Source organism: Silene latifolia, chromosome 3 (genome assembly GCF_048544455.1).
Source record: "Silene latifolia isolate original U9 population chromosome 3, ASM4854445v1, whole genome shotgun sequence".
NCBI classification, from domain to species: domain Eukaryota; kingdom Viridiplantae; phylum Streptophyta; class Magnoliopsida; order Caryophyllales; family Caryophyllaceae; genus Silene; species Silene latifolia.
In genome coordinates, this window is record NC_133528.1 from 50,672,775 (window position 1) to 50,689,266 (window position 16,492).

The 16,492-nt window shown below is 37.2% G+C and overlaps 1 protein-coding gene and 1 long non-coding RNA gene across 2 annotated transcripts; both read right to left on the minus strand.

Moving 5' to 3' along the window:
- Positions 1–299: 299 nt before the first annotated feature.
- LOC141647633 (uncharacterized) lies at positions 300–1,339 on the minus strand. Its single transcript, XR_012545782.1, has 3 exons — positions 1,224–1,339; positions 697–837; positions 300–616 (listed from the first exon to the last, which is right to left on the minus strand). It is a non-coding gene; the product is annotated as an uncharacterized LOC141647633 (long non-coding RNA).
- A 9,637-nt stretch (positions 1,340–10,976) lies between these two features.
- Positions 10,977–16,003, minus strand: LOC141647635 (sulfite exporter TauE/SafE family protein 4-like). Its single transcript, XM_074455905.1, has 12 exons — positions 15,738–16,003; positions 15,483–15,642; positions 15,128–15,328; positions 14,841–14,902; positions 14,156–14,204; positions 13,998–14,053; positions 13,764–13,850; positions 13,601–13,651; positions 13,207–13,446; positions 11,902–11,995; positions 11,374–11,514; positions 10,977–11,293 (listed from the first exon to the last, which is right to left on the minus strand). Exons 1-12 carry the CDS (start codon positions 15,882–15,884, stop codon positions 11,211–11,213), a joined length of 1,371 nt encoding a protein of 456 aa, XP_074312006.1. The 5' UTR covers positions 15,885–16,003; the 3' UTR covers positions 10,977–11,210.
- Between the last annotated feature and the right edge of the window lie 489 nt (positions 16,004–16,492).

The following is a 16,492-nucleotide window of genomic DNA, read 5'->3' on the forward strand; positions in this document are numbered from 1 at the left end:
ACCTGACTTCCAAACTACAAGTTGTGTAGTGTAGGGACTAGGGAGGGGAGGTAGCCGGTAGGTATCTGCAAATAATGGATGCATGTGTTATTGATTTTACTGGAGAATCTGAATCTCCCATGTGATGAATCTTGTAGACGCACACTGCTAAGTGCTACTACCACACACTGATTTGAGCAGTAGGACTAGGACATCATCCTCAGTCTCACTTGGTTTTTTCATCTTTACCTTACCTAACAACAATGTAAACATGCTTACAAAAACATCAATCACATTTCCACCAATGAAAAACCAAGAACTGAATTGAAGGCTTCCTTCTTGACATCCCTACTCTTTTCTAAACGAGTAACTATTTTAACTAATCTTAATCTATACTAGTATATGGTGTTAGCCGTACCGGCGTAGCTAACACTTAAATAAACGAGAATTTAATTTCTTCTGAATACTATACTTTGTTTCCTAAACCAAAGTAGATGTGGAGAATTGGTCAGCAAGGCATTGACCATCAATATGTTATCCTTTGTTTTCCGAGATCATTGGTTCGAACAGAAGTCTAGAAAACCCATGAATTCATGATCGTTTATCATCTGAATGCTCTTTTCAATCCCAATTACACCTGATGAAAAACAACTCCTTAAATTTTCACGAGGTTGTCGATAAAGAAAAACTGCAGGTTGAAAGAGAATGACAAGTTACCCATTGTTAAAGCACTAGCAAAGATGACAGCGGAAAGGATGAACACTATGATGGAAGCTCTCTTAAGAAATGCAACCAGTTTTCGAACAAAGTATTGTCCCTAGAAACCAGCCAGAAGTGAAATTGACATAAGGTATAATGCTGCATTCAAAATAATACGATTAAACCATTAAACCTAACAGTTAGGCTGTCGCTCATAAATAAATTATGGGACAAAAAATTTAAAAAGGAGGTTGGCTCAACTTTAAAGGTATTCCGTATTATATAACTTAATCATAAGGCAACTTTCGACTAAAACTGACACATATTGTCGCATTTTATCATTTCAAATCAGTACGGAGTATTAATTTTCCTTTGTGCAAGATTAGTCTGAATTCAGTACCAGCTGCATTCTGTCGTTTTCATTTTCAAATCTATGGCAAATTTCTATGTTATTAATTGCCAAAAATGAAGTTACTTTCATAAATTGTGGTACAACACAGACTCATTCGTTAGAACATATAAACGGGAATCAAAGGAGGACCTACCATGAGGAATTGGGAACCTTCTGAGAAAGTAGAATTCGACCACAGACAAGGATGATGAGAACAACATAACAAAAGTCGCTGTTGCACTCGCCACCTGTTACATAGTATATACTGAATTAACTAAGCGCGAAAAAACAAGAAAAAAAAAAAAAAAGAACAGACAACAATTAACTACTCACTAACTCGACTACAATTTTAGAGTTTTAAGTCAACGACAAAAACTACCCTTGTACCTCAAGGCTCCCTAGGTGCCGTCGATGTCGGGTTAAGAGGGTGTTAGATATGTACAGACTTTGTAGTTTTCAGATGAGATATAGTGAAGATTCCTTTAAGAGTTGTGCATATCAGTGGTGCTTCACAGTGTAAGAAGTCGTACGAAATATTTAGTTAATTGTTATGCATCATTCCGTTTGGGTTCACTGGAAATGGAAATTGTTTTGGTGTTTGAAAAGTGCTGAAAAACAAGAGTCAATCTATTTCTAGATTAGGTTGTTCCTTACAAATCTCATTAAAAGTTTCATATATCTAGCAAAATTTGTAGGAGAATTTGGAGAAATGCTTATATGGGGCACACCTTAAAAAGACCACAATCAAATACAGTTATCATAATGCAAAGCGTTAAGAGTGCAGGAAAAATACTGTTTTTCAGAGACAAAATGGTGTGGTTGAAAGGATGAATAGAACCCTTGAAGGAATGGCTAGAACAATGTTATTATCTAGTAAGTTGCCTAAGAACTTTTGGCCCGAAGCGGTAAATACCGCTTGCTACATTCATAATCGTGTCATGATAAGGAGTATATTGAATAAAACTCCCTATGAATCGCTACGTGGAAGAAAACCCAACATTTCTTATTTTAGATGTTTTGGAAGCAAATGTTTTGTTCATAACAATGGTAAAAACAACTTGGGTAAGTTCGATCCACGTAGTGATGAAGGAGTATTTATTGGGTACTCCGATCATAGCAAGGCCTATAAAGTTTACAATAAACGAACCTTGTTAATTGAAGAAAGCATTCATGTCATTTTTGATGAATCTAGTGTGCTTGGACAGGTACAAAATGTGAATGACGATGATGATAGTGATGACGATGAGTTCGAGATTGGCCTTGTTCGAAAGGACTTCGTGTTCGAGGATGAAGAAGCTCCCAAAGACCGACTTGACAATGCATGAACCAGACTGTCACCTTCAAAGGAGATCAAAGAACTCGGGGGGGGAACACGTAGCACCTCAAGCATCGTTTTTCTTCTCGGAAGCAACAGACCAACGATCGTTGCCTCCACCTCCGTAATCGAGGCAATCCAAAACAGTGAAGATGAAGATCCTTCCAGGCCAAAAGAAACAGTCACTGTGACTGATGCTGTTGAGGGGGAACAAGAAATCATTGTCCCAAAAAGGTGGAAACATCAAAGCTCTCATCCACTCACTAATCTCACAAGTGATCTCAACTCGGGAATTCGAACAAGATCATCTCTCAACAATCTCGCTCATCTCAATGAGTATTGTGCCCACAATGCCTTCCTTTCTCAAATTGAACCTTCAAATGTAATAGTCGCCTTGATCGATGCAGATCGGTTGCTTGCTATGCAAGAAGATCTCAATCAATTCAAAAGAAACGAGGTATGGCACTTAGTCCCTAGACCGCCTAATCGTACCGTCATTGGTACTAGGTGGGTCTTTCGCAATAAGCTTGATGACTCGGGAGAAATTGTAAGGAACAAGGCTAGACTAGTGGTGCAAGGTTATAACCAACAAGAGGGTATTGATTACGATGAAACCTATGCACCGGTAGCTAGACTTGAGGCCATACGATTGCTTATAGCTTTTGCGGCTCACAAAGGCATTAAACTCTTCCAAATGGATGTTAAAACCGCTTTCTTAAATGGATATTTGGAAGAAGATGTCTTTGTAGAGCAACCACCGGGTTTTGAGAACAATGACTTGCCTAACCATGTTTTCAAATTATACAAAGCTCTTTATGGTTTAAAACAAGCACCTAGGTGTTGGTATGATAGATTGTCCAAATTTCTTATTGAAAATGGTTTTAAAAGAGGCTCCGTTGACAAAACATTGTTCTTAAAGCAACAGTCCAGTGAACTGTTGGTTGTACAAGTATATGTTGATGATATTATATTTGGTGCAACAAATGAACTCCTTTACTTATATTTTTCGGAACTAATGAAATCGGAGTTTGAAATGAGCATGATGGGTGAGCTAGGATTTTTCCTTGGGCTCCAAATTAAGCAATCAAAGGATGGAATCATGATTCATCAACAAAAGTATATTAAGGAAATGCTTAAGAAATTTGGGATGACTAATGGTAAGTCTCATGATACACCTATGGTAGCCGGGTCCAAATTGGACAAAGATGAACTCGGTAAGAATGTTAGTGATAAGGTGTATAGAGGTATGATAGGCTCACTTTTCTACTTGACCGCAAGTCGTCCCGACATTCTCTTTAGTGTTTGTTTATGTGCTAGGTTCCAAGAAAATCCGAAAGAATCACATTTTAAAGCCGTTAAACGAATTCTTCGGTATTTGATTGGAACACAAAATCTTTACTTGTGGTATCCCTTACATTGTCCTTTTGATCTCATAGGCTTTTCGGATGCGGACTATGCGGGGTGCACGGTTGATAGAAAGAGCACCTCCGGAATTGCAACATTCTTGGGTCCATGTTTAATCTCTTGGGGCTCAAAGAAACAAAATACGGTAGCTCTTTCAACGGCCGAAAGTGAGTACGTTAGTGCCGCACATTGTTGTTCTCAATTACTTTGGGTAAGACAACAAGTCTTGGATTTTGGTATTATTTTTGACTCCGTTCCCATAATGTGTAATAATACGAGTGCAATAAATATTTCCAAAAATCCTATTCAACACTCTAAAACCAAACATATTGATATTCGTCACCATTTTATTCGTGATCATGTGGAGAAAGGACATGTTAAACTTATCTTTTGCAAGACCGAAAATCAAATTGCCGATATTTTCACTAAGCCACTTGCAAGAGAACATTTTGAGAAATTTAGACTAGAAATTGGGTTAATTAATTGCTTGTGATTTTTAGTGTGAGTTTTACAAATTTCCTTAATTGATTAAATTAAAATTGGATATATGTCATTTTGTATTCTAAGTGCATTGACATCATGTTTAGACCAAAAATTGACACCGTATTTGTGAGTCGGTAATCACTCAACCTCATATCTAAATTTACGTTTATTATATGTTACCTTGCGTTTTTATTTCGAGTAATTAAATGTGTTTAGTTGGGCCAACTACCTCACCTCCCTCATTTATTGGGCCATTTACTCCATTCAACCCACCTTCTATCCCTATACCCGTCCAAACTTACTAATCCACCAAAATCCTACAACCCGTCTATCCCTTCATCTCCCCAAATCCTACCATCTCACCTACCCACTAACCTACTTTAACCCACCATGGTAAAAACATCTTTCAACACAACAATACCCATCAAACCCACAAGAATGACCTCACCACCCGTCACATCTGACCCACCAACATCAACAACTCAAACCATGCCTTCACCCAAAATCTCCCATGCGTTTCCTCCACAAACCTCAAACACGATTCCTTCACCTAACCCAGATCCACCAAACCCACATCCATCACCGCTCTCCACTGTTCCATCATCACCAAACGACATCCCCATTTCCACCATGGTAGGACGTCGCACTCGAGGAGGTCGGAAGAAGAGCACTGCTGTCCCAAGCTCTTCCTCTGAACCGGTTACGGTGAATGTCGAGAATATTGAAGAAACTGAGTTCGATTTGAATGAAAATCCAACCAAGTCCGCCGAGTCTGATCCGATTCCGGCAAAGAAAAACAACAAAAGGAAAGAAAAAGCCTCTTCATCCCAATTGCCCCCCATTTCTGAAAGTATCGAGCAAAGTAACATTGAAAACCCTACTGTTAATCCTCCTGTTGAAACACCCAGTGAACCACCTTTGAAAAAATCGAAACCTTTAAAGAAGAAACTTGTGTACCCTTCTCCCTCAGATCCGGTTTCCCTAACCTCTAAATGGGATTTGGCTCTTGTTTGGGATCACCTTGAAAGCATAGATCTCCCTACCTCCATCTACAAAAATTGTGAGAGGTTGATGAATCCCAAAGCTATCCATTCTCCTCGGGTTTACAACCAAACTTGGTTCGAGCCTCCTGCTTTTCATACTGTCCGTGACATGATATTGGTTCAAGGTTGGGAAAAATTGTTAGCAATGCGTGAACCGGTCTTTGTGAGTGAGGTGATTCAATTCTTTGCATCCGTCCGAGTTGACAAATCGGGTGAATTCCTCACAGCTAAGGTGAATGGTAAGCCTCTGAAACTTACTCTCAATCTGATTTTGCTACCGCCCTTGATATCTCTCCCGGAGGTTATGATAAACTCCCCTCCAAAACTTGGGTTGCTTTACCTTACGCCTCACCTCTTAATGTCGCTCAAGTCTTGTGTCCCAAAGCTGTCACGTGTGGTCCAGTGAGTAATACCCAGATACCCCCTCCTCTTCGAATCATTTTTAACATGTTGTGTCGATCAATTTATCCCTCGGGTGATCGGGGAAAACTCACCATAGCCCAACAATATTTAATCTATCATATTGCAACTCACAAAAAGGTGAACTTAGTTGGGTTAATGTTTAAGCGTTTTCATCTTATTTCGACCAAACTTCGTAGACCCTCTTCTAGCATGCTTCACTTGCCCTATGGAATGTGGTTGTCGGTTGTGCTCAAGGCACAAGGGGTTTTAGTGAGTACTAGCTTGGGTTCTTTAGACATGTGTGATATTATGAGTGATGGTCAAATGGGGAAAATGCTTATCAAAGTGGAAAATGATGAACTAATCTCGGTTAAAATTAAGAAGGATCCGGAGGGTGGGTCATCTAGTCAAGTGAATACGGGAAGTATGCGGGAAGTTCTTCATGCCGTGGCTGAGTTGAGTGCTTGGATGAAGCAAGATGCTCATCAAAAGGATTTGGCCATCTCCGCCCTTGCTTCCACCGTGGACCTCATCCGTGGTGAGGTGGATATCATCTCAACTCTCGTGTCAACAAAGGACAATGGTGATGATGCTCTTGTGGATGATGATCCTTTGGGTAGTGGTTCGGATGGTGAACAAGCTTCCTCCCCTTAGCCTATCCCTTTTTACTCTCGGCCCCCTTAACTTTTATCCTTGCCTTCTCTTTTGTCCCACCATGTTTGTGCCCTTCTAAGACATTATTTTCTTACTCGTTATTTTGATGATTGGTGGTGTATCTTAAACTTTATTTAGCCATGGTGAACTATGGTTAACTTATGTTTAATCCGTATGTTTATGTTGACTTTGTTACCTTGTCACGCTTACATGTGTCTTTTTGCGTTTTCTTGTGACTATTTGCACTCTAATGCCTTTGACATCCCTATCCTTTTTGATGATGTCAAGAGGGGGAAAAGGTAAACTCATGCTCTTAATCTCTTTGCATATTGATTAACTAATGTCTAGGCCTAACCTTCTTAGCTTTGAATCTTGTTTTGGGGCAATGTAAAATTGTCATGGTAGTTTGATTCTAGCTTTTGTCTTAGGTAAGGTAATATTGTCCCTTCTCTCATTTGATCTTGCTTGTTTAAAATCTTGAATCAAGGTGTTTACATTGCTCATACATTCGTTTAGGGCTTGTCATCATCAAAGGGGGAATTTGTTGGGTTCCTTATATTGGTGATAACATGCCCATTTGATTTGTGTTATCTTAGTTTACCTTTTCAGGATTAATGATTAATTCAAGCATGGATTAAGAAGTGTTGAAGTTGTTAATCATCCCTTGTATTGAGTCTTAGTGTCATCTAATGTACAAGCGAGAAAGTAGAGTATCTTAGAGTAATAGAAACAGTCAAGTCGACTGTTGCTTTCATTAGTAAACAGCTGCTTGGATTGTTGCCACAATTCGTAAAACTTGAAGCCCTTTTTATCTTTCAAAAACCTTCACGTGTCTCTTGTTTTTCAAAGATAAAACTTCAGATTTTATTAGGAGTAGGTCTTCAATAAAGAGTGGTTTGAATTATTATTAATTTCAAAATATTTCCTCTTTATGCAAATTCAATCCTTTGGTCTTTTAGAAAACAAGAAATGTTTTTTGCCATATTTGTGTTAACTTGTCATCATGTGACTTGTCTCACATCCTTTGTTTTCTGAATTTGCATGAGCTTTTAAGGATATCTTTCAAACACTCTTTCTCTATTCTTGCCTTTGCAAAAGAGTCCTCTTTGGTGCAAGTTTTGGGTGGTTGCAAATGCCTTTCACATGTGTGGTCTTTGACCCTTCAAAACCCTAGCAACCCCTTCACTCACCTTCTCTATATAAGACGTGCCTCTCTTTCATAAAATCGCAAGACTTTTCTGAAATAATTTTCCAACTTTGCAAATTGTTTTTAAAGCTTAAAAATCGTGTGTCTTTGCAAAAACCTTTAAAAGTCTTCAAGTTGTTGTTACGATGTGGCTCTTTGTTACTTTATAATACTAAACTCTCTTGCTTAAGAATTGTTGATCTTGTAAAAGTTGTCCATCTCTATTCTTTGCTAAGAATATGTTAGTGGAAACTTGATCCTATAACATTCTAAGTGTGTTAGTAGAGTTTAGGACGGAGTAGTCTTTAACTCTTGGCAACCGGAGTAGGTTGCGAGTTAGCTTGTCATAAGAACGGAGTAGTTCTTGTACTAGCTTTACAACCGGAGTAGGTTGGTGTCTTTTATTGTAAGGGTCTTTTAGTAGTCGGAGTAGATCACTAAAAGAAAGCAATAAAAAGGTAGATTGGACGTAGGCACTTGAGTTTCTTGCCGAACCAATTCAAAAATCTCGTGTTCAATTGTTTTACTTTATTTCCGCTGCAATTTACTTTGTTTGTTTGTTTTGCTTTGCTTAACCTTAGAAGTAGAGCTGATCAAAAGCGGGCTTGGGCCGGACATGGGCCGGGCCTAGCTGCTAAAAACGTGTCCGGTGGGCCGTATTTTATAGCCCGAGCCCGCTAAGCGGACTATTTTCCACTGTCCGTACCCGCCCACTTCAAGAGAGCGGGCCGGCCTGTGGGCCTGACTAAAATAAAATACAAATTAGTTTACTAGATTTTGGAAAAAAATATAAGTTTGGCTATGTTCTACTACAAACATCAAAAGTTCATTTTTGCCTCGTTATTTGCGCGACACCGTTAGCGATTACATACACTCTCGTGTAAATACTTGAAAGGTACTATCTTTATATGAAAATCCTGTTAGCATGTACAATCTCGGAAAATTTTTATATGACAAGTGTAAATACCGACAATCTCCCACTTATACGTAAGGTAGAAGTATTCATTTGCGCTACCTAATTGATTTAGAGTGTAAAAATTGCAAATGAAATGAGTAGAGAACGTGTGAGAAATGAGGGGTTAAGGACTTTTATGAGATTACTATTAATAGCGGGCCTAGCGGGCCGCCCATGGACAATTTTGTTTAGTCCAAGCCCGTCCATTTATTTTAGCGGGCCTATTTTTCTTGTCCGTCACCCGTTTAATTTTTTATTTTTCTTGTCCAAGCCCACTATTTTAGCGGGCCGAACGGGCTGGGCCAAACGGGTCGGCCCGCACTTGATCAGCTCTACTTAGAAGTAACAGTTCATCATACTGTCACATTTGGTCTGCAGTCCGTATTCCATAAACTGAGACAAATAAATACAAATGAAACAGTTATTCTTTCATACTTCAAAGAAACATTCATCTTGATATTCGTTTAGTCTTTCAATATTATTCGAAGTATCCTCTAATCTCTTTTGTTCTCATAACTCACTTTAAATCAATAAAGTTGAAGTTAAAATTTTTAACTAGTACTTAATTCACCCCCTCCCCCTCTTAGGTACTCGAATCCATAAACTCAACAATGATGTTGGAATGTCTGTTGGTTTTGTCCATCTGCCCTGAACGCTCATTTGTAACTCGTCTCTTACAGGATTCCTTGGGCCTTGATGATAACTCGTCCCCACACCTGTTGAAGAAATGTCTTGAATGCCACCTAATCTTAGAGTGATTGATGACAATTTATAGCTTACAAGAAAATGAGATTATTTGCATGGTATCATCCCATGGACGCTTTGGGTTCAGATAAAAAGATGAGAGATATGTCGTGGAGAAAGGAATGAAGCATTGCTATTAGCCTATAGTACAGACTCAAAACTGGCGAACAATTTACATGTTCGCCTAAATCATCATAAACGAGTTAATTAATCCATCCATCCATTCAATTCTAACCCTGAAATATCTTTTTCTCTGCTTAGTATATTCCGAAATTTGTCTACTGCTCGATCTGATGTTTTGTGGGGCTGTGTGTGGGCTTGATGCTGTTTCGTGCATATAGCATACCTTGTTGCTTCCGGTAAAAAGTCTCCACTCCACACTGTTTTCCTATAAAATTAATGTATTGATTACATTATTGTTACCTTTGATTAGCTTTCGATTTGAACACATGGTTATCCTTGTATTGTAGGAAGTTATTACATATCGTTATCAGAATTACACTGTTTAGTGGAGCATGAACAGCAGTTATGGGGCAACTTTCCTTGCTAATTTGGAGCTTGGTTGTTGATGCCTAAGTAAGAACTGAACGGCCAAGAATGATCCTCCAGGAATCTTGGGACCAGCAGCAATATTGCCTCTTCTTTTTCATTTCCGTATTCATGAAAAAATGGCTTCATTTGGTGTGATCTCTTGTTTCCTTTGTTGGCATCGTCGTTCAGTTGCCATCGGAGCATGTAATCATTAAGAGGATGTTAATTTTTTCCTTGTATTATTGAGCCACAAAGCTAATACAAAACCGGGGACAAGGATTTAAACATGCGATTTGTGATAAACGTTTACAGGTAGGTCCCAATCAGTACCATTAGGTCATTAAAACTTTAAATGTAGGAGGATGGCTGAGTATAGTTTCATCTTGATATCATTTATAGGATTCTGCAGCATTCATTCACTTGCATAATTGGCATGAAAAATTTGTAAGATGTACGGACAGTATATTACTAGTAATTTAATTTGTAACGTTTTAGGTAGTGCAGTGAAAACATAATTTTCCATATATTTAATTTCCTAATTCCGATGATCTTTCTCTAGCAAAGGTAATTTGGTACGGAGTATTAATTAACATAGTAGTAGTAAATGTAGTAAAACAAGGAAGAGAAGAAAACACCTTGAATAATTTTCATTAAAATAAAGAATCGATTGTAAAGAACTCTAACTATAAGATATAAATAGGTAATTTTACAACAATTTTTTGAGTTAAAATACGAGTGACCCAGTCCAACTCGAAATGACCTGAAATCCTGAATATATGAGAGAATCAAACAAATAATTCCTAACTAACCCGTTTCGGAGCTGTTTGCAGGACCTAGTGTTATAGAAAGTGAGATGAGGTTGGAATTTTGTACCCCCATTGGCGAGGACTTACCTGACTTCCAAACTACAAGTTGTGTAGTGTAGGGACTAGGGAGGGGAGGTAGCCGGTAGGTATCTGCAAATAATGGATGCATGTGTTATTGATTTTACTGGAGAATCTGAATCTCCCATGTGATGAATCTTGTAGACGCACACTGCTAAGTGCTACTACCACACACTGATTTGAGCAGTAGGACTAGGACATCATCCTCAGTCTCACTTGGTTTTTTCATCTTTACCTTACCTAACAACAATGTAAACATGCTTACAAAAACATCAATCACATTTCCACCAATGAAAAACCAAGAACTGAATTGAAGGCTTCCTTCTTGACATCCCTACTCTTTTCTAAACGAGTAACTATTTTAACTAATCTTAATCTATACTAGTATATGGTGTTAGCCGTACCGGCGTAGCTAACACTTAAATAAACGAGAATTTAATTTCTTCTGAATACTATACTTTGTTTCCTAAACCAAAGTAGATGTGGAGAATTGGTCAGCAAGGCATTGACCATCAATATGTTATCCTTTGTTTTCCGAGATCATTGGTTCGAACAGAAGTCTAGAAAACCCATGAATTCATGATCGTTTATCATCTGAATGCTCTTTTCAATCCCAATTACACCTGATGAAAAACAACTCCTTAAATTTTCACGAGGTTGTCGATAAAGAAAAACTGCAGGTTGAAAGAGAATGACAAGTTACCCATTGTTAAAGCACTAGCAAAGATGACAGCGGAGAGGATGAACACTATGATGGAAGCTCTCTTAAGAAACGCAACCAGTTTTCGAACAAAGTATTGTCCCCAGAAACCAGCCAGAAGTGAGATTGACATAAGGTATAATGCTGCATTCAAAATAATACGATTAAACCATTAAACCTAACAGTTAGGCTGTCGCTCATAAATAAACTATGGGACAAAAAATTTAAAAAGGAGGTTGGCTCAACTTTAAAGGTATTCCGTATTATATAACTTAATCATAAGGCAACTTTCGACTAAAACTGACACATATTGTCGCATTTTATCATTTCAAATCAGTACGGAGTATTAATTTTCCTTTGTGCAAGATTAGTCTGAATTCAGTACCAGCTGCATTCTGTCGTTTTCATTTTCAAATCTATGGCAAATTTCTTATGTTATTAATTGCCAAAAATGAAGTTACTTTCATAAATTGTGGTACAACACAGACTCATTCGTTAGAACATATAAACGGGAATCGAAGGAGGACCTACCATGAGGAATTGGGAACCTTCTGAGAAAGTAGAATTCGACCACAGACAAGGATGATGAGAACAACATAACAAAAGTCGCTGTTGCACTCGCCACCTGTTACATAGTATATACTGAATTAACTAAGCGCGAAAAAACAAGAAAAAAAAAAAAAAAAAAAAAAAAAAAAAAAAAAGAACAGACAACAATTAACTACTCACTAACTCGACTACAATTTTAGAGTTTTAAGTCAACGACAAAAACTACCCTTGTACCTCAAGGCTCCCTAGGTGCCGTCGATGTCGGGTTAAGAGGGTGTTAGATATGTACAGACTTTGTAGTTTTCAGATGAGATATAGTGAAGATTCCTTTAAGAGTTGTGCATATCAGTGGTGCTTCACAGTGTAAGAAGTCGTACGAAATATTTAGTTAATTGTTATGCATCATTCCGTTTGGGTTCACTGGAAATGGAAATTGTTTTGGTGTTTGAAAAGTGCTGAAAAACAAGAGTCAATCTATTTCTAGATTAGGTTGTTCCTTACAAATCTCATTAAAAGTTTCATATATCTAGCAAAATTTGTAGGAGAATTTGGAGAAATGCTTATATGGGGCACACCTTAAAAAGACCACAATCAAATACAGTTATCATAATGCAAAGCGTTAAGAGTGCAGGAAAAATACTGTTTTTCAGAGACAAATAGCAATCAAATTGCAAATTAACTTTAGGGTAACAGAAAAACATATAAAAACCCGGAACATGCCCTCATAGTCATTTGTTCTTTTGGGACTTTGGCATATATTGAACAACCTACTACATCACATCAAACAGCTATCTAAAAGCAACGCTCGTATATTGTCATGAAGCAATAAATGGGTGTTTCCTTTTCAGTGAAGGGAGGATCGGAAACGGCCTTTTGTTATTGTGTGGTAAAGGCTAGGATTGAGATTCTCTTTAGAGGTGGTGACAATGATGATGATGATGATGATGATGATTTGCTAACATATTCCTGCATTCCACTATAATACATTAATACTCACATGGCTGTCGTGAGGCCGAAGGGAATCAAATGTGCAAAAAATACAACACTTACATCCCACCAATGTTATACCGAGTTAGATGCAAATGTTAGAGGCAATACATGTTGAAGTGTGGTGCGGAGTGTTAGACACACTGCTATTATGTGAAGTTTCGTGCTTTCAGCCTAAAATGAAATTTTGAAGTGTGTCGGACTGCTAGACGTGTACACGGGTCACTCCACCAAAGAGAATGTTGAAGTAACGTAGCACAAACAACCATGCTAAATGATTAAAGATACTAATGGTATTACCTGAGGAATTACACCAATCTCAAGAAGCAGGGGTCCAAGAATAAATCCACCACCGGATCCCAAAAGACCGCCAACAGTGCCCCCTAGAAGACCACAAAGTGCACAAAATGAAATGGTGATAGGAGTAAATTCGATTGAAGCGCCACAAACTGACTCGGTGTTCCCACATATCTTTCTCTTCTTGCCTTCTTTGTACAACTTTATTGCTTCATACCCAAAAACTCCAAAAGCCACCGGAAACTGAACAAGTAAAAAAACAAAGAGCGCAAAACAAATAATTATTTATAGAACTAACTAGCCATCTTTAACGACACAATTTTGGGTTTTAAACAGTGATGTGTGAAAAGTACATCAAATATTCAAATGTAACCTTGAATACAGGTTAAGTGATTACCTGAACAAGATTAAGCACCCAATACCACATACTACAGGCTGCAGCATTATTCTGTAGATGTAGAATTTAAAAACAGTAAACATATGAAAGATTATATGAAAGAAAAAGAAGGTGAAAATAGACGTTTTGCAATCAAAATTGCTAAAGCTGTGAAGTTACTTGCCTTGAGGACTTGAAGCAGGACGAAAACAACCCAGACGATTACCAAGAGTAACAGTCTTTTCCAGTTTAGGTTGAAGCAAATAATATCCTGGACAGATTCAAAAAGGGTCCAACATCAAATGCACATATAAAATCGACAACAATTGCGTTATTGAAGTGGAAAATGAAAAAGTTTAATGGCACAAATACAACACAAAAAAGCAATAAGGCAAGCGTAGTTTGCTGAAATACTCACAAATGCTGTTTTCTCTACTTTAGGATTTAAAGGCTCATAATCTGCATCTATAAGGACTGCAAATGATTGAATCAACAAAAGGAAATTACATGGTATCTCAAGATTAGAAATTTGAGCTAGGAATCTAATGGACTAATACTACTTCTTTAGTTACTTACGTTCACCCCTTGAATCAACAAAAGTATCCCGTTGCTTTTCCAGCTCGTTCTGCAAAATAAACCACCTAAATTTACTACTACTGTAAAGCATAAAATAATTTGAAATAAACTAATCACAAGTAGAGCAATGTTCTTTTCAATGGAAATTAAACTGAGTTGAATTGAATTTGCTGAACTGAAACAAAATGGAACTTTTTGAACAGAGCTGCATTGCACATGACTGGAAATGTCGGACACGACTGTTTTGTGTTAAAATTTCATGCTTTTGGATTAGAATTAGGTGTTGCTGTGTCATGCTGGAAGCTCAAGGTGTCGGATGTACAACACATAAATTGTATGTTAAAGCTAATTTTAGAGTGAGATAGTCTCTTAGAAGAACAACAGTTAGTCGATATTTTCCATCTTTCCGACTACTAATCTAGCCATTATCTGTCCTATTGTACACCAGAATTCTGAGTCTGACTACTAATTTTCTGATTACTTAACTAAAACAAAAGTTTTGGAGGGTGTAAGTTAACCTTTTAAATAGTGGAATTTACATCAGCGGAATGACATAGATTAGCTAACATAGACCAGAATCCCGTTATTTTAATCGTAACAATAACGGAGTACTATATTAAGTTATTAACTACGTATAAATATGGCTAACACAAGGGCCTTAGCCTGGTGAAACCTACATAATTACCTTCAAAATTGTTTCTTCTTTCCACATAACAACCCCCTTACTAAAGGACCTACTTGATGTGCCTGAAAAGTGAATGTATCATACAATTACTCCATTAATATGTTGATCAACAAATGGACATAATAATCATAAACATCAAACTAAACTTCAACATAAAGATTTAATTAAACAACTATTTTTATCCGTACCATATTCAAAAGGCCTATAATATATAACTTAATTGAGACGGAGGGAGTATTAATTCGAGAATGAATTTCTGACAAATGGGAAAGAGTTTGCTTACCAACCTAAGAAGAGAATAATGATGAGAACAGTAATGAGCCAGTAAGGGAAGACAACTGAAAAAGCAACTCCAATGGTGATACCAAGCATAAGCATGGGCTGAAACAAGAGTGCTAAATCATAATCTAAAATCGGAACATCCTTTGATGGATGTTGCACTCTTAGATTATACCATACTGATGCTGCTGATGCTGCCATTATCATACCTACCCACAAAAATTAAAAACAAACACATTTTAAACCAACATCTCACATTTGGTGTTATCATAAACATGCAATTTTAGATATAACACCGTAATTCTTCTATAAGACCGTCTTTTGAATGACCAAAGTTTGAATCTTTTGAATGCAGGAACTTACATTTAGAGATAGCAGCAGCAGATTTGGTATCAAACCCAACAATCAAAGTAAGCATAGGAACAAAAATGCCGCCACCACCAACACCACCAACTGTTCCAAATGCTGATCCTAAGAATCCAATTATCGTGGCAACCGCCATTCTCCATCCTAATTCTAATTTCTGTTACAAACCCACATCAAATTAACACTCAAAATCACAACTTTAATGCTTAATCATGAAATACACAAAAAAAAAACAGAGGAAGATGAACATACAGGCCAAACTTTCTGGTTGTTTGAAAGACTAGAATTAAGTGAAGATTGTTGAAGTTTTAGTTGGTAATTTGTAATGAAAACAACTGAAAGAAGAGCAATAGAAGAAGAAGATAGTATATATAAAACCATGGATTTAGTTGTTGCCATGGTTATTATGGTTTAGTGAAGCAGTGATGGCGTGTTATTGTTACTTGGTGCTGAAACTAGAGAGAGAGGCAGAAAGAAGAAGCAAATTTGTTGGTAGTTCCAAAATACGGGCGTTACGTACCCCTTATATTGTCATTTGTGGGGGTTTATATATATGGTAACGGATCATTTACTGATTGTGTTTAATATATTTTCTTAATAAGTTTCTAAGAGAGATAGGGATGAAAGATGCTACGGTTACACTTAGTGTATAGAAGATTCTATACACTACCAATCGAATTTCGACATATGGAGGAATCTATTATTAAGGAAAATTTGTTAATTTTAGAATTATACTAATAATTATATTTTCCATAATTAAACATTATGTATTTTAACATAATCACGTCCATATCTTGTAAAATTTTCTAAACTGAAAATTGATCATAAAAATTTTATACTGTTACTTGGGTAAAAAAAACCCTAAAATTTTCTAAACTGACAATTTATTACAAAAAGTCTAATTCTTAAAAAGTAAAATTTTTTACCTACAAAAGGTAGTTTATGAATTAGGCACAACGATATTATTAACGTCCATGACTCGATTTGATTTTGTTACATACGAACCA

Coding starts and splice junctions, on each gene's coding strand:
- LOC141647635 (XM_074455905.1), bottom strand. CDS start 15,884: ATGGCAACAACTAAATCCATGGTTTTATATATACTATCTTCTTCTTCT. Junction 14,054..14,155: donor TGTTGATTCAAGGGGTGAAC/GTAAGTAACTAA, acceptor AATCATTTGCAG/TCCTTATAGATGCAGATTAT. Junction 13,652..13,763: donor TCCTGCTTCAAGTCCTCAAG/GCAAGTAACTTC, acceptor CTACATCTACAG/AATAATGCTGCAGCCTGTAG.